We start from the raw sequence: 14,424 nt of genomic DNA on the forward strand, positions 1-14,424 counted from the left end.
TGTACTGTAAGTGTAGAAGCAACAAGATTGGCAGTGTATTTGGATTTGAGGAATGAATGAGATCAATGTGTTGAGAATGGCCAAAAGGCTATAGGATAGATGGGATGAGGTCCATTGCTATCCATAAGCGGCAGGAGTTAGGAAGGTACAAAACGATTCCTCCTGATTTCTCCCTGCCTTGAATTACATAGTACATTTGACCTTTTTATTCAGAGGTGGGGCCACTGATGACAGTTGCTAGTAGCCAATTAGGACTAAATAAAGGAGTCTCAATATACACCAAAATATTTATTGCATCACTGTTTACAAAGAACTGGAAGCAAAGTCATCGAATGCGAAATGACTAACAAATCATAGAAGATAAGTATAATGGAATCTTACTATTTCATAAGAAATAGGAATATGATGACTACAAAGAAGCAAGGAAAGCTGTTATACAGAGTAAAGTAAGCATAGCCAAGAAAACAATATACACAGTAACTACAACAATGTAGATGAAAAGAAAAACCACCACAAAATAACTGAAAATGAGTGTTGTGAAATTACAAAGAACAAGCATGGTCCCAAAGAAAGAGACATAAAACATTTCCTTCAATTCCTTTGATGAAATAGAAAGTCCACAGGTGTAGAACCTAGCATATATTTTCAGACCTTTTCAATGTATTATTCAGTTTTGCTAATTGCTTCTTTTATATCTTTTGTTGTATGGGATGGCTCTCTAGGAGAGGCTAGGGAAGGATGCTAGAAGAAATTTAGGAGATATAAAAACAAAGATATATTAAAAAGAGAGATGTGGGTAAGCGGAAGTAACTGAAGGAACTAAGTGTTCTAGGAAAACAATGAGGATGGGTGAATTTTGTGGAACTAAGGCCCTCCCTTACCTGATGTTCTTAAAACCCTATGATGAAGTAGAGAGTAGCCTAGCAATAATAAATTTAAATCCTATGTTTTGTAATATTACATTTTAATGGATTTTGTACCAATTAATTTCAGTTGTAAATTTTTAACATTTGAAAACACTATAATATTTATTTTATGTGGTATAATACAACAGGTATATATATATATATATATATATATATATATATATATATATACATATCTATAGCCATTTTAAAAAAAAAGATGCCCCTCCTACCTAGTGTCCTTTTCCTCCTCTTCTTTTGACTGTCATATTTCTCCAAAAGTTGTCTGCTGTTTCTATTTCTTCCGTCATCTATTCATTCCAAAACCCATCAAGGTAATGAAAAGAATACTGGACTTAAATTTAGGCAACACACTTTCAAAGTCTAGTTCTAACATGTTACATGATTGTGAATTCAACCTCTCAGAGCCTCAGTTTCCCCATCCATATAGTAGGGATAATAATTCAATTATTAACCCTCACAGAATTGTCTTGAAGAAAGTTCTATCCAGGTGTAATTATTACCTTCTGCCCTCAACATTCTGCTCTAACTAATCTCTCAAAGGTCATCAATGATCTCCTAAATGTTATATCTAATGACCTTTGATCAGGCCTCAAACCCAGTTTAAGCTTCAACAGTCAGCAAAACTCTCCTCCTACTATCCTATTTTTCTTCTTTCTGCAAGGTTGGAATAGGCTCCCTGCTCTCCTCTGCATTATAGAACTTAGCCATGCTCATTGTTTCAGTTATAACTTCTATGTAAATGGCTCCCCAAAAGAGGTTTCTAGGCCTGACCTCTCCTCTAAACTACATGAGTTTCTCGCCATCACCTCAAGTTCAAGACTGCTTTGCTCATGGTAGGCATATGCTTAATAAATGTTTGTTGAATTGAACTGAAAATGAATTTATCATTTTTCCCCAAAAATTCCATTCCAAATCTTCCCTACTCTTATCAATAATACCATCATTTTTTCTCTCATGAAGACTTGGAACCTCTCTCTTGTCACATATATCCAACTAAGCACTTAAGTCCTGTGATTTTTTCCTGCCTAATGTCTCAAAAAAAAAAATAACTCATTCATATAAGTTTATATAAGATTTACAGAGCACTTTTCCTACAATAATCCTATGAAGTAGGTAGTATACTTAATATTATCCCAGTTCTACAGATCAAGCTATGACACATAAAGTTTAAGTGATTTGTCCAAAGTTACATAGCTCGTCATAAGTGACAAGGAATTGGAATCCATGGATCTCTAGGTCTTAAGTTCAGTTCTTTCCTGTCTTTTTCATACTTTATCATAGAAGCATAAGGTCATAGATTTAGAGATGATAGGGAGGACCTTAGAGGTCCTCTCATTTTTACGGTTGAGAATACTGAGACCTAGAGGAGTCAAATAACTTTCTTGAGGTCACACAAACACTAAGTTGCAGAGCTAGAATTGGAACTCAGTTCTTCTGACTCTAAATTGTCCCACTTCTGAATTATATTAATAGTCATCCTAGCTAATTTATAATCACAGAATTATAGAACTGGATAGTAAGCTATGAAATAATGTATTATGATCTCTTCACTTCACAGATGAAGAAGCTAAAGTTCAGAGAGCCTATAATGGTCAAATGTCCCAACTAGTTAACCTTAAATCAAGGACCAGAACTCAGCTTGTCTGACTCCATCCCAAGTTTCTTCCATCATATGAAGTTATTGCTTTAATGAATATGTTTTGTTTCCCAAAGAAGACTATTGACCCCTTAAACACAGAGCCACACTTCTCTTATTCTTGCTTGTAGACTTCATAATACCTAGCATGGCTCAATAAATAAATAAATATTGTCAAATTGATATCTATTTGATCAGCATTTGTTGAGTGATTAAATAAATGGACTCTTTAAAAGTTCATAAATTAAATTTTTTGAACATACAATTTAACTTGAGTAGTAAAGACATCTATTCAGAAGAAATCTGTGGTGGATCCCTCTGTTGGTGTTGCTCAGTCATTTCAGTTGAGTCCAACTCTTCGTGAACCCCACTTGGGGTTTTCTTAGCAATGATACTAGAGTGATTTGCCATTTCTTTTTCCAGCTCATTTTATAGATGAGGAACTGAGGCAAACAGAGTTAAGTGACTTACCCAGAATCACACAACTAATAAATGTCTAAGGTTGAATTCCAACTCAGGAAGCTGAATCTTCCCCACTCTAGGCTCTACACTCTATGCACTGTATCACCTTTCTGCCTAGTGATTCCCTTTATAGAGTGAACAATCCTTTTGTAAACTTCAGATATTTTACACATTCAGATTTTAGTATTAGAAGAATGATACTTAAAGCAAGACCTCTGCATTCCTTTCCCTACTGGCTCAGACTCCAAAGGGTGAGAAAATCAATAAGCATGTATTAGTTAAAAGTGTCTTTAATATACCTCATTCAGAAGAATGTTGAGTTTGTTGTTTTATATTTTTATTTATTTAAAGGTCCAAGGAAGGAATGAGTTTTCAAAATTAGGGGGAGAGGGGGGGCACAGATATCATCTATCTTAACCCCTTCATTTTACAGATACAGAAGCTGAGTCCCAGAGAGATTGTAACATATCAAAGAAGTAACCAGTTGGCATAAGTACCCAACTCTCTTGACTCCCAGTTCATTGAGTTTTCTATGACCTCATTCTGCCTCTGTGAACTCAATTGTCAACTGAAAGTTGAAATGAGCAGAATTTGAATATCTGAAATAAAGCATTATTATGGCAAGTCAGACAACCCATTAATTATTGTAGAATAAAGTACACCTCTGCATTCTCATTTCATTTTCAAAAAGTCAACTATGGGCTGAAATTTAGTTGTAAGGTTTCTACTATTATTGATTTATCCTACCCATGCAAATCCAATAGACAACCATGTTTTAAAGGAATTAATAAGAGTAGAGAACAAATGTATTATGACACATTAATATACACCTTTGAGACTTTTTGGTTCCCCTGAGGAAAATCTTTAGATAACATGCCACATTAATTTACTCCTTTGCCATTTCCACTGCGGGCACCTCTGCCAGTAGCTTGGAGCACTCCTTCTGTTGCAAGGTAAGAGGGCAGTAGCCAGGAGAGATTTGTAAACCAGTGAAGCTAAATGGAAAAGAACACTGCATTAGCAATAGGATGGTGCATCAGATCCACAAAGTCTGAGGAAAAACTCAAGTATGCTCCACCTCCACTACTCATGGCAACCCTGATAAAGGAAAGACCAGGTTTTTGCTGTGATGTTTACTTACTATAACCAAAGTTGAGTCAGTGAAAAAGCCTTCCTTCTCCTACCTTTTGACCCCAACCACACTACCTCAGTTCCCCACTTTGCTACTGCCAACTTCCAATGTAATAATGCAGATCAGGTTTTATAATTAGAATCTCTTTTTATAGACAGGTTTTCCAGAATGTACACTGTGCATGTGAAGGGATTCAGGTTTAATGTTGAAATAACTATAGCTAGGAAAAGTGTCATAATACCATTTAAGTTTCTTTAATTTATAAATTTCAATAACTTAAATTTTCTTAAAAGGGAAAATTTTTATTAGTGCAGAAATTGATAACTAAGGCTAGCATATTTTTCTATCAGTTATCCCTTAAATAATTAAATAGATATTTTTAAGAGACCAAAGTTCACAGTATTTCATATATTTAATATTTGCATTTATGTGTTAGACTAATATAAATCTTTCTACATTTGCATATTTTTCCTCTTTTTATACCTATATATTATATAGAACTCTGTCCATTATACAACACAAAAAACATTGATACATGAATACAACATGGCAGTGCACATAATTGAACATGATTCAGAAAATGAAAATTGAGTCTCATTTAATGGGAGAATCTAGTATCTCTTGATAGTCCTCCCTTTTTAACTTTCTCCAATAAAGTTTATAACCAGCAAGGACAAAAACACTAATCATGATGATTGCCCCTCCAAAGACATCATAAACACTGGGGATAATATGTAGCACTAGAAGCTGTAAGATCATTGCCACCACAATCTCAAGGTGTTGTACTGTGCTAACCAGAGCTGGATGGAATTTATCTAATGCATAATAAACTCCCAGGAAAGCTGCAGTAGAACAGATGCATATGGCAATGAGATATCCCCAAGTTTCTCCATCTAATGGGATGATGGGTTCTTGAAGAATGAACATAGTGGATACTCCCCAGACTGTCCCAGTCCAACCAAAGGTAAATAAGGCAGTCCACATACTGATCTTCTCCCTGATGGACCTGTATACTATCATGGAAAGAGCAGTGGTCAGTCCTGCCATTACTGTCATGGTGTACCCAAATGCTTCTTTCCAGGCATTCAGCAAAGAGTTTTCTTCATCAACAATGTTGGGGATCATGACAAGGCAAACACCCAAGATACTGCTGACAACTGTAGCCATATCAATGTAAGCCATTCGTTCATCTACCAGCAAAAAAGCTAAAATAGCACTAAATACAGTGGTTGTTGCTCTCCACATAGTGGTTCCATTGCTGGGAGGAACTATTGAGAAAGATGTATAAGCACAGGTGATAGAGATGACATTGCATACCCCATAGAAAAAGAGTCGCAGTCTATATCCTCTGGGTCCAAAAGGAGACTCTTGGTAGTAACACACAACCAACACAGAAAATACTTGTAAGACAGATCGGATGAAAATCAGTTCTAGAGATGGCACTTTGGAACGGTCAGAAACAAGTCTAGTGATAAGGGCCACACATCCATGAGCCAAAGCAGATCCAAACAACACTATCCAAGTCTTTCTAGACTGAAAAATATTTCTTTCTGCAAAGCTCTGGAATTGTTCAATCTCATTGACCTTTGGGTCTTCAGTTGGTGGGGTTCGACTATCCATGGTCCCAAAGAAAGTTCTTCCTTTTCTTTTCACCTCACTCAGAAGTCCTTTCTTTGGATTTTCCTCCATAAAACTTCCATAATCTTCATTTATTTCTTCATATCCACTATCTCCTGGTTGGGGGTAATGAGAAGTATATTGTACCATCACTGTGTTGGGGTGTATTTTCACACGTTTTTTTACAGGATATTTTTTGGAAGGAGAAGTATCCATGTCTTCAGATAAATGTGTCTACACTTGAATAAAAAAAGAAAAAAATAGATTTACACTTTTGCTCAGTTGCAAATTTAATCAATATGACACCTACATATCAATTCATTGGTAGAGAAATAGCTCTTATAGAAGAAATGAACTGGCAGTAGTAGAATTGCGTAAAAGTCTCTAGCTAAAGTTGCCTTTAAGAACCATGAACCCCATGGAATGAGCCACCCATTTTCCTCCACCTATCTTAGTTGTCTCCTATAGTGTCCTTTAGCACTGTAGATCTTTCTTTCTTTACATTAATAATTCTGGTCTACCTTCAAACCTTACTTGTCTAATCATTTCCTTACTAGAAATTATTCTCATTCAAAATTCTAGTCTTACCTTAGCTGTCCTCCCCCCCACCCACCCTGCAAGGAAAATAAGTTTTAAAAATAGCAAATTATATCAAACCTTTTCTTTTTGCTGTTGGGTCATTTATGTCTATATTATATATTCCAAATGTCCAGTCACTCTGTCATTACTTCATGAAAACATTGAATATACCAGGATTATACTTAGGATATCCATAAAGAAATCTTACACCTGTGAATGTTGAATAACTAATTATGATATTTGTATGCCTAGTTCCCCCTAGTAGATTCTACTTAGTTCACTGGATTACGGTGACATGATCAGACTCATGCTCTAGGAATATTACATTGGTAGCAACGTGGAATATGGATTTGGAAAATATACAAGTTGTATCCCTCCTTTAGAATGTAAAGTCTTAAGGCCCAAGTCTTCTTCTTTTTGTTTCATTTTGTTTTATAATTTGTATTCCCATTGCCTAGCACAATGCCTTGTAAGAATATTTAAGAACCAATTAATTAATCAATTAGTAAAAGATTTCAGACTAAGTGCCAAAAGTCCTTGCAAAACAATTAGATAAACACAATATGTTTAGATTTGCTGAGGAAACCTGCCTGCTAAGTCAACACTTAATAAACAAATAATTTTTTTAAATAGAATTGTACTATGTGTGAAGCATTGTGAAGAACAATCAAAAACAATGAAAGCTTCTGTAGTATATTCCATTGAAATGTTTTATATGTGATCTGGAGTGTCCCATTATTCATTACATATTTTATTATTCATTATTCATATATATTGTCTTATTGGATTGTTGTTAATTATAAGAATTATAAAAAAGCTGGGAAGAACTGACCTAGGAAGCAGTGTGATACAGTGGAAAGACAAGGATGCTAACTCAGGAGTCAGAGGCCATTAGTCCCTTCAAATTCCATCCCAAATGCTGACTACCTATGTGACCCTGAGCTTCAGGTTTCTCATCTATAAAATTAAGATGTTGATGTTGGATGAAAAGGCTTCTGAGTTCCCGTCTAGTTCTACAACTGTGATCTTACTATCATTCAAATCTAAATTCTAAATTCAAATCATTCAAATTCAAACTGCTGTGAGTCTAAGTGATACTTCTAATTTGGAATTGCTTTTATTTTATTTATTTTTTATTTCAAATAGACTAATAGGATTTAAAACTGGAAAAGACCTTTGTGTCCATTTAGTCCAATCTTTCATTTGACTAATGAGGAAGATGATGCTCAGAAAATTAAATGACTTGCCTAAGGTCACACAAGTAGCAGAGTTAGTATTGAACTTCATGTCAGTCAACAAGCATTTATTAAGTGTTTGCTATCTGCCAAACAGTGTACTAAGTTCTAGGGATACAAAGAAAAGCAAAAAAACAAGATTTTGAAGATTAGTGACAGAGTGAAGATAAAAGAGAGAGTCATGTGATGGAATAGGATCAAGGGTGCATGGAGAGATAGAAGAGTCACCTCTTCATGAAAGACAGAGGGGAAGGAAGAGATCATGAAGAAAAACATCTGAATGGTATGAGATGAGGAGAAGAGAAGAAAAAGAAACTTTTGGCAAATTATCTCAGTTGTTCTAAAGAGCAAAAAGCAAAAAGGGAACTTTTCATCTGGAAATCTGTTTAACTTTATAATAATAATTTAAAAGAGGATCTTTCTGAGGCTTCTTCTTGGTGACACTCTGCAAGAGAATGACACAAAGGAAACCAGCCAAGGGAGAAAAAATTGTTTAACATCCTATTGGGAATGCTAGAGTATGGCTTGGACTGTCCATGTACCTTAACCAAACCTTAATCAAATCAAACCATCCCAGCCCATTCTTTTCAGTGTACCTAATCCAATACTCTTTTGTTACCCATACTCTTTAAGTAACCATATCCTGTTACCTCAGGATTTCTTCTGCTCCCTCCCCACTCCAACATTCTGCCCTTCACTGGAAAACTTTCATCAGCCCATTCTTCTCATCAGATACTTTAGGCATTAAACTAAACTAAACCATCCTAACTCTCATTCTTTTCATACCCTTAGTGCACTCTCCCCCCATTTCCCTCTATCATCCCCCTGCCTCTTTTCATTGTGCCCTATAGAACCCACACTACAATATGAATGAACTACCCTTTATATATGCGCCACATCCTCCACTGCCCTCTCTCCTTGAAAGTTCCATTTTTATCAATCATTTCCCCCTTTTTAAAGGAAATAGAGTAATTATGATGGGAATTCATGCTTCTTCTCTACTCTGTGCCCCATGATCATCCTCAGCAATTTTAATAACTGCTTTGATGAGTATTCAGACTCTTGAATCTCATGGGCTTTCACTCTACTTTAACTCTTCAAACCTTTTTTATTCCACATCAGCTATATATCAGTATCATATAAATCAGTAAATTGTCATTGCAGGGGATTGTTCTACCTCTGAAATTCTGTCATTTCCCTCTCTGTCTCTGATCACAAATATCTCTTCTACTCCTTCATCATACCAACCAAACTTATTTTTCTAACCTCATTTTGATATTTAGTCAGTCAGGCACCCTCAACCTCATTCAGTCCATTAGCCTCATTCTGTCAACACTGGACTCCCTCATAAACCTAAAATCCATAGTAAGTTACTTCATTATCGATCTCTTTAGAACTTTACCCTCATGCCCAGTCTACTACACTACACTCTCTACTTTCTCCCCTCCTGTTCCATCAATAAGATTAACTAGAAAAGACATACAAACCTGGATAAAGATAAGACTGATGTTCTCCAATTTCATCTAACTCTCATTGCTTCTCAGTATTCTCTTATTTATAATTTGTTGACACCTTCGTGTATTGCTGATGACTTTACTCCAAACATTTTCTCTCCTTAAGAAACTAATCCTCTATCTCTATCTTTTGCCCCCTCTCAGGATTATCTATTTAACTTCTTTAAAAAAAACAGATGGAGATCACCCATCCCTATGGTCTACCTCAAAGACCTTCATTTCACCTTGACATATCACTTTTTTGTTTTACATTTCTTTCCTCCCTTTAATCTCAAATAAAGAGGTTTTGTTTCTCTTTTCTGAAATTTCCACCTCCCACCTTTATTCTGGAGTCCATCCAGAATACCTCCTTTATGACTTAATTATCAGAGGATGATAGATTTGTAGCTAAAAGTGTGCTTAGAGGTCACCTAGTTAAATCCCTACATTTTACAGATGAGGAAATTTAGATCTAGAGAGAATAAATGACTTGCCCAAGGTCACTGAGATAGTGTCAGAATTCAGATGAAAACAAAGTACCTCTGACTCTAAACACTTTCCACTCTACTATGCCCCTGCTCTGATGGCTTTTTTTCTCTTTTCTCTTCCCTCTTCATATATATTCAGAAAAAAATATTTAAAGAAAATGTTTAAGAACATTTGAGAAAAAAACAAATCATTCACTTGATCTAATAGCCCATTTTTTAAGCTATTGTCCTCTTCCTGTCTTTTCTTCTGAAAATAAACATTTCAATATTTGGTCTACACCTGCTGCCTCAGCTTCCTACCCAACAATTCTTTTCTTAATCCATTGTAGTCTGTTTTCCTGTTATGCCTTCTCTTTTTAACATAACTGACAATTTCCTTCTTTCTAAATTAGTGGAAGACAGACTGATATCATTAGAGGGGATAAGAAGCTGCTTGTCACACAGAAAGTACTTGTTTGCTGAATTGAATTAAAATTTGAAAGAAGAGAAAAAAATTCTAGATAAATCTGAAAAACTGGACATATTAATGTAATTTAACCTTTTAGCCCAGAATATAGCACCACAGAGGAGGAGGTGGTGTCTTATTTAGATTTTTGGTATTGATAGTAATAATTAATCTTCAAATTATAAAAGCATTTTATAGGGACTTCAAAAGGGATAAAATCTGGACCTATGATTTTAATTGATACAAAGAACTCCTGAGTGATTAAACTTCCTCTACCAAAGCAGACTGGTACCATCTCTGCAAGTTATAGTCCTAAAGAGTTGTCTGAGGCTCTGAGAGGTTAAGCGATTTACCCAGGAAGGAATATTTTCCCTGGGTCACACAATCAGTATATGTAAGAAGCAGGAGACTTAGGTCTTCCGGGTTTTAAGGCTATCTCTCTATCCACCAAGAATTCTGAAAATGGCAGCACCTCCCAGAACACTAGGCCTTCTCCTACCTTAACCCCTGTGAGATCAACCCTTGTGGAGAAGGCAATTACTATCTCTTCATATCCTATACTCCAGACTCCTCAGCAGTCTCAGGTACTGAGGCCTAGGGGAGAAAAATATCTCCTCACCAAAGTCCTTGGCATTGTCAAATGGTTCACACAGGACAGTTGTGAAGCTCAAATAAGACAGTGGATGAGAAGCACTTTGAAAACTTTAACGTATTATATAAATGCCAGGTATTGTGAGGAATATCATCCTACGGTCACCAGACCTCCAGGGTGGTGATGACTTCATTCACTGAGCCTTGGACTGCACTCCTGCTGAGCTCAAGCAATGTGGATAGAGCAATACAGGCTTGTGCTGGAAAATGTTCTAAAAACCGGGTTCTAGAGGGAAAAAAAATGTATGCATACATATTGAAGTTTAATCTGCATTTTTAGCACTTTCTTCAGTCTACAATCAACAGAACAATGAATCAAGCTCTGATTTGTAGCGCTTGCTGATTTCTGAAGTGTAAATGCTCATGAAAATGTGAGAACCAGATGGTGAGAGATGGTTCTGCCATACTCTTGGTTCAACATCAGAAACAGATATGGTTTTATCAGTAGAAATAACATTAAAAAAGATGCATTACTGTCCACTTTGTTGTTGTAACCTGAGTGCTTTGGCCATTCTATCCTGACTTGAGGTTAAAACCTCCTGTACATCTTGTTATTAGAATGTGAGTTTCTTGAAAGCTGAGAATATCTTTCTTTTCTATTTGGAGTCCCAGTGCTGAGCATAGTAAATTATTAACTTTTCGATTGATTCATTCATTAAAAATCCAATGACATTTTCTTAGACCTTATCCTCCTTAAACTTCCTGTAACATCTGACAGGTGACAAGTCCCACTTTCTAGAAATCCTTGGCTTTCCAACATAGCACTTTCCTACTTCCGACTTCTTTGGTTATTCTCACTCCTTGTGAATACTTGAGTTTCCTCCAGGGCTCTGTCTTTGATCCTCTCTTTTTTTATAGTTACCTGCTTCTATAAAAATATGAAATCATTCGTTCCTATAGTTTCAAATCTCACTTTTATGCTATTCTCAAATCTACATCACTGAAAAATACACTGGCCCCATGATTTTGGCTATCTGCAGGACAATGCTATTTGTTTATCCTACTGTCATTTCAAATTCAACATGTCCGAAACTGAATTTAGTGTCTTGTTTTCTTCCCTAAAACCAGCTTTCTCTTTCTGTGCCATCATTTTCATAGATACTCAGAGCAAAAATCTGAGTCTTCATAGATTCATTCCCTCCCCTTCATCCTCTATAGCCAGTCAATTTCCAAGTTGTTTCTTTCTTTCTTTGAAATGTTTTTCAGATCATTTCTTATTCTCTATTTCCTGTGCCAGCATCCTAGTCTAGACCCTCATCATTTCCTGCCTAAAATATTGAACAGTCTTTTAACTTGTCTACCTGACTTCCAGCCTCTTACTGACTCCAAACTATCCTGCATATCACTTTATGACAGTTGCTTAAAAACAACAGAAACGTTTTAACATGCAGCTTCCTGCTCAGTGGCTCCTTATTGACTGTTCTGTCAAGTCCAAACATCTCTGTCTGGCTTTCAAGGCCCTCCATAATCCTCAGACTAACTCCACCTTATTTCCTACTTGTCTATAATATGAACCTTGGTGTCCAATGTCTGTCTAATCAGGTTAGTTTCTTGACTGTCACCTATACTGCCACACCTGTAAATAGCTTTTGTTCATGCTATTTTCTCTAGCCATAGTGCCCTTTGTTTTGATTTGTTATTAACTTGTTTTTATTAGTAAGAATAGTTGACCAACACTTCACATCTTGGGTCATGGAAGGAAATAAAATAGTGTTTTGCCTCAGTAAAACCTGCTCAAAGTGATGGCACAGTGGATAGAATGCTGGGTCTAGGGTCAGGAAGACCTAAGTTCAAATCTGTCCTCAGACACTTACTAACTGTGTGACCCTGGGCAAGTCATTAAACCTCTGTTTGCCTCAGTTTCTCCATCTGTAGAATGGGGATAATAATACTTCACAGGGCTATTGTGAAGATCAAATGAGATAATAATGATAAAATTCCTGGCACAAAGTAAGTGCTATATAAATGTTAGTTATTATTCTTTTACTTTGTCCAGGTTGCCTTTTTTCCTTCTGCATTATCCCTCAAAGGTATTTTTGCAATTAAACATGTGCCCCCAAGTAGATATAATTGGTTTCTTGGATTCCTCCCTTGTTGACTCCAGTGGATATTTCAATGCAGCATTAGTTATGCATCCACTTGGTCAGAGAGATAGTCAATTTCAGTCCAATTGTATAGGATTTTTCTTGTGGCCACTGCATTTTATGTTGATAGTCATGGATCTTTTGAACAGGATTTTCCTACTATCATATATTTGCTCAGCTAAGGGTCCTCAATGAGTACTTAACCGATCCTTACTGATGATCAATTTAAACAGAAACAACTTGAAGAGGTGTTTATTCACACAATGGGGGAGGGGAGATATGATAATCCCTCCCCCCAGCTTAGCTGATATAATATATAGAGAGAATATATATTTATTATTTATATATTTATAACATTATATTTTTATATAAATATACATTTATACTATATATAAACTTATAATTTATAGAATCTAACAAGATGGATGATAGGGTGTTAGTTTGTTAGCAAAGTTCTAACACTCTGCAATCCCTTTCCGAAGTGTGAATACCTTTCTCTGATTGAATTGGAACATTAACCCACAAAGATTTGCCCCTTTAGAGGGCCCTTAAAAGGCTGAGCTGCTAGTTCTATATTCAATTACGCAGGAGCCAACAGGAAGAATCCAGGTCCTATAATGGAATAACTCTTGTGTCAGTGAGAAGATTTCTCTCTTTCTCACTACCCACCCATCAACCTTGACAGCTAGAAGAGGAGCTATTCTATTGGAAGAGACACCCTTATTCAGTATCGGATGACTCAAGTATAAAGAAGAGCTATTAATCAAGCTTCATTCTATAAAATACCATCTCAGACCTCCAGGAACCTTAAACATTGTCTCCAATTAGTACAGAAGTGGGGAAATAAAGTTACACACAGCCCAATCAAATTTTATCACAACATATAATTGAAAATAATACAGAAAGACTTTTTTGATGTATTGATGAGTTTTTTCTTTAAAAAATACTTGCCATGGGGCAAAGCAAAGATGGAAGATTAAAGGCAACAAACCAGCTGAGCTTTCTCAACATTGCCCTCAAAACAACTTTTAAATAATGCCTCAAATAAACATTTGGAGCAACAGAGCCAGCAAAAGATCAGGCTGAGACATTTTTCTGGCCTAAGAAAACTTAGGAGGTCTTCAGAAAAGGTCTATGATGTTGAGGTGGAGGCCTACCTGAAGCACATGTATACATGGTGGCAGCAACAATGCAGAAGTTTTGGGAGCTCTCAGCCTAGAGATAGTAAGAAGGTTGGACAACTGATCAGAAAGAGATCACAGGGGACCCATTGCTGGCACTGGATATATAGCTGGTGCTATTTGGCAATTCTACTGCCCATATACGGTTCTGGGTTAAAGTTCTAGTATGGAGAGCAGTGCTTGTGATCAGTCACAAGGGAGCAGGGGCCATAGTCTCAGTTCCAACGCAAAGAGGAATACTAGTGCTTGCAGCTGCAGCGGACCAGTGGGTAAAGACCAGAGCACAGACCAGAAAAGCAGTAACCGACCACGTGTCTCCTTGGAAATACCAAAAACTTGCAGGCCCCCAGAACTAGCTCTAAGAACAGTAGCACAAAAAAAGCCTAAAGCTTGGGACAATGCCTCCCCACCCCGAGGTGAGCACAGCCCAACTTTAACATCAGGTCAAAAACAGGCTGGAAAAATGATCAAAGAACGAACAAACAAGCAAAC

General features: G+C 36.4%; 1 protein-coding gene across 1 annotated transcript in view; it reads right to left on the reverse strand.

Moving 5' to 3' along the window:
* Window positions 1-275: 275 nt before the first annotated feature.
* SLC35G2 (solute carrier family 35 member G2) overlaps window positions 276-14,424 on the reverse strand; it is a 60,029-nt gene continuing 45,880 nt past the window's right edge. The window contains exon 2 of the mRNA XM_072613570.1: window positions 276-6,015. Within this exon, the coding sequence (XP_072469671.1) occupies window positions 4,754-5,992 (1,239 nt within the window). The 5' untranslated portion in view covers window positions 5,993-6,015 and the 3' untranslated portion in view covers window positions 276-4,753. The remainder of the gene's footprint in view (window positions 6,016-14,424) is intronic.

This window comes from Notamacropus eugenii, chromosome 5, assembly GCF_028372415.1.
Source record: "Notamacropus eugenii isolate mMacEug1 chromosome 5, mMacEug1.pri_v2, whole genome shotgun sequence".
Lineage (NCBI taxonomy): Eukaryota > Metazoa > Chordata > Mammalia > Diprotodontia > Macropodidae > Notamacropus > Notamacropus eugenii.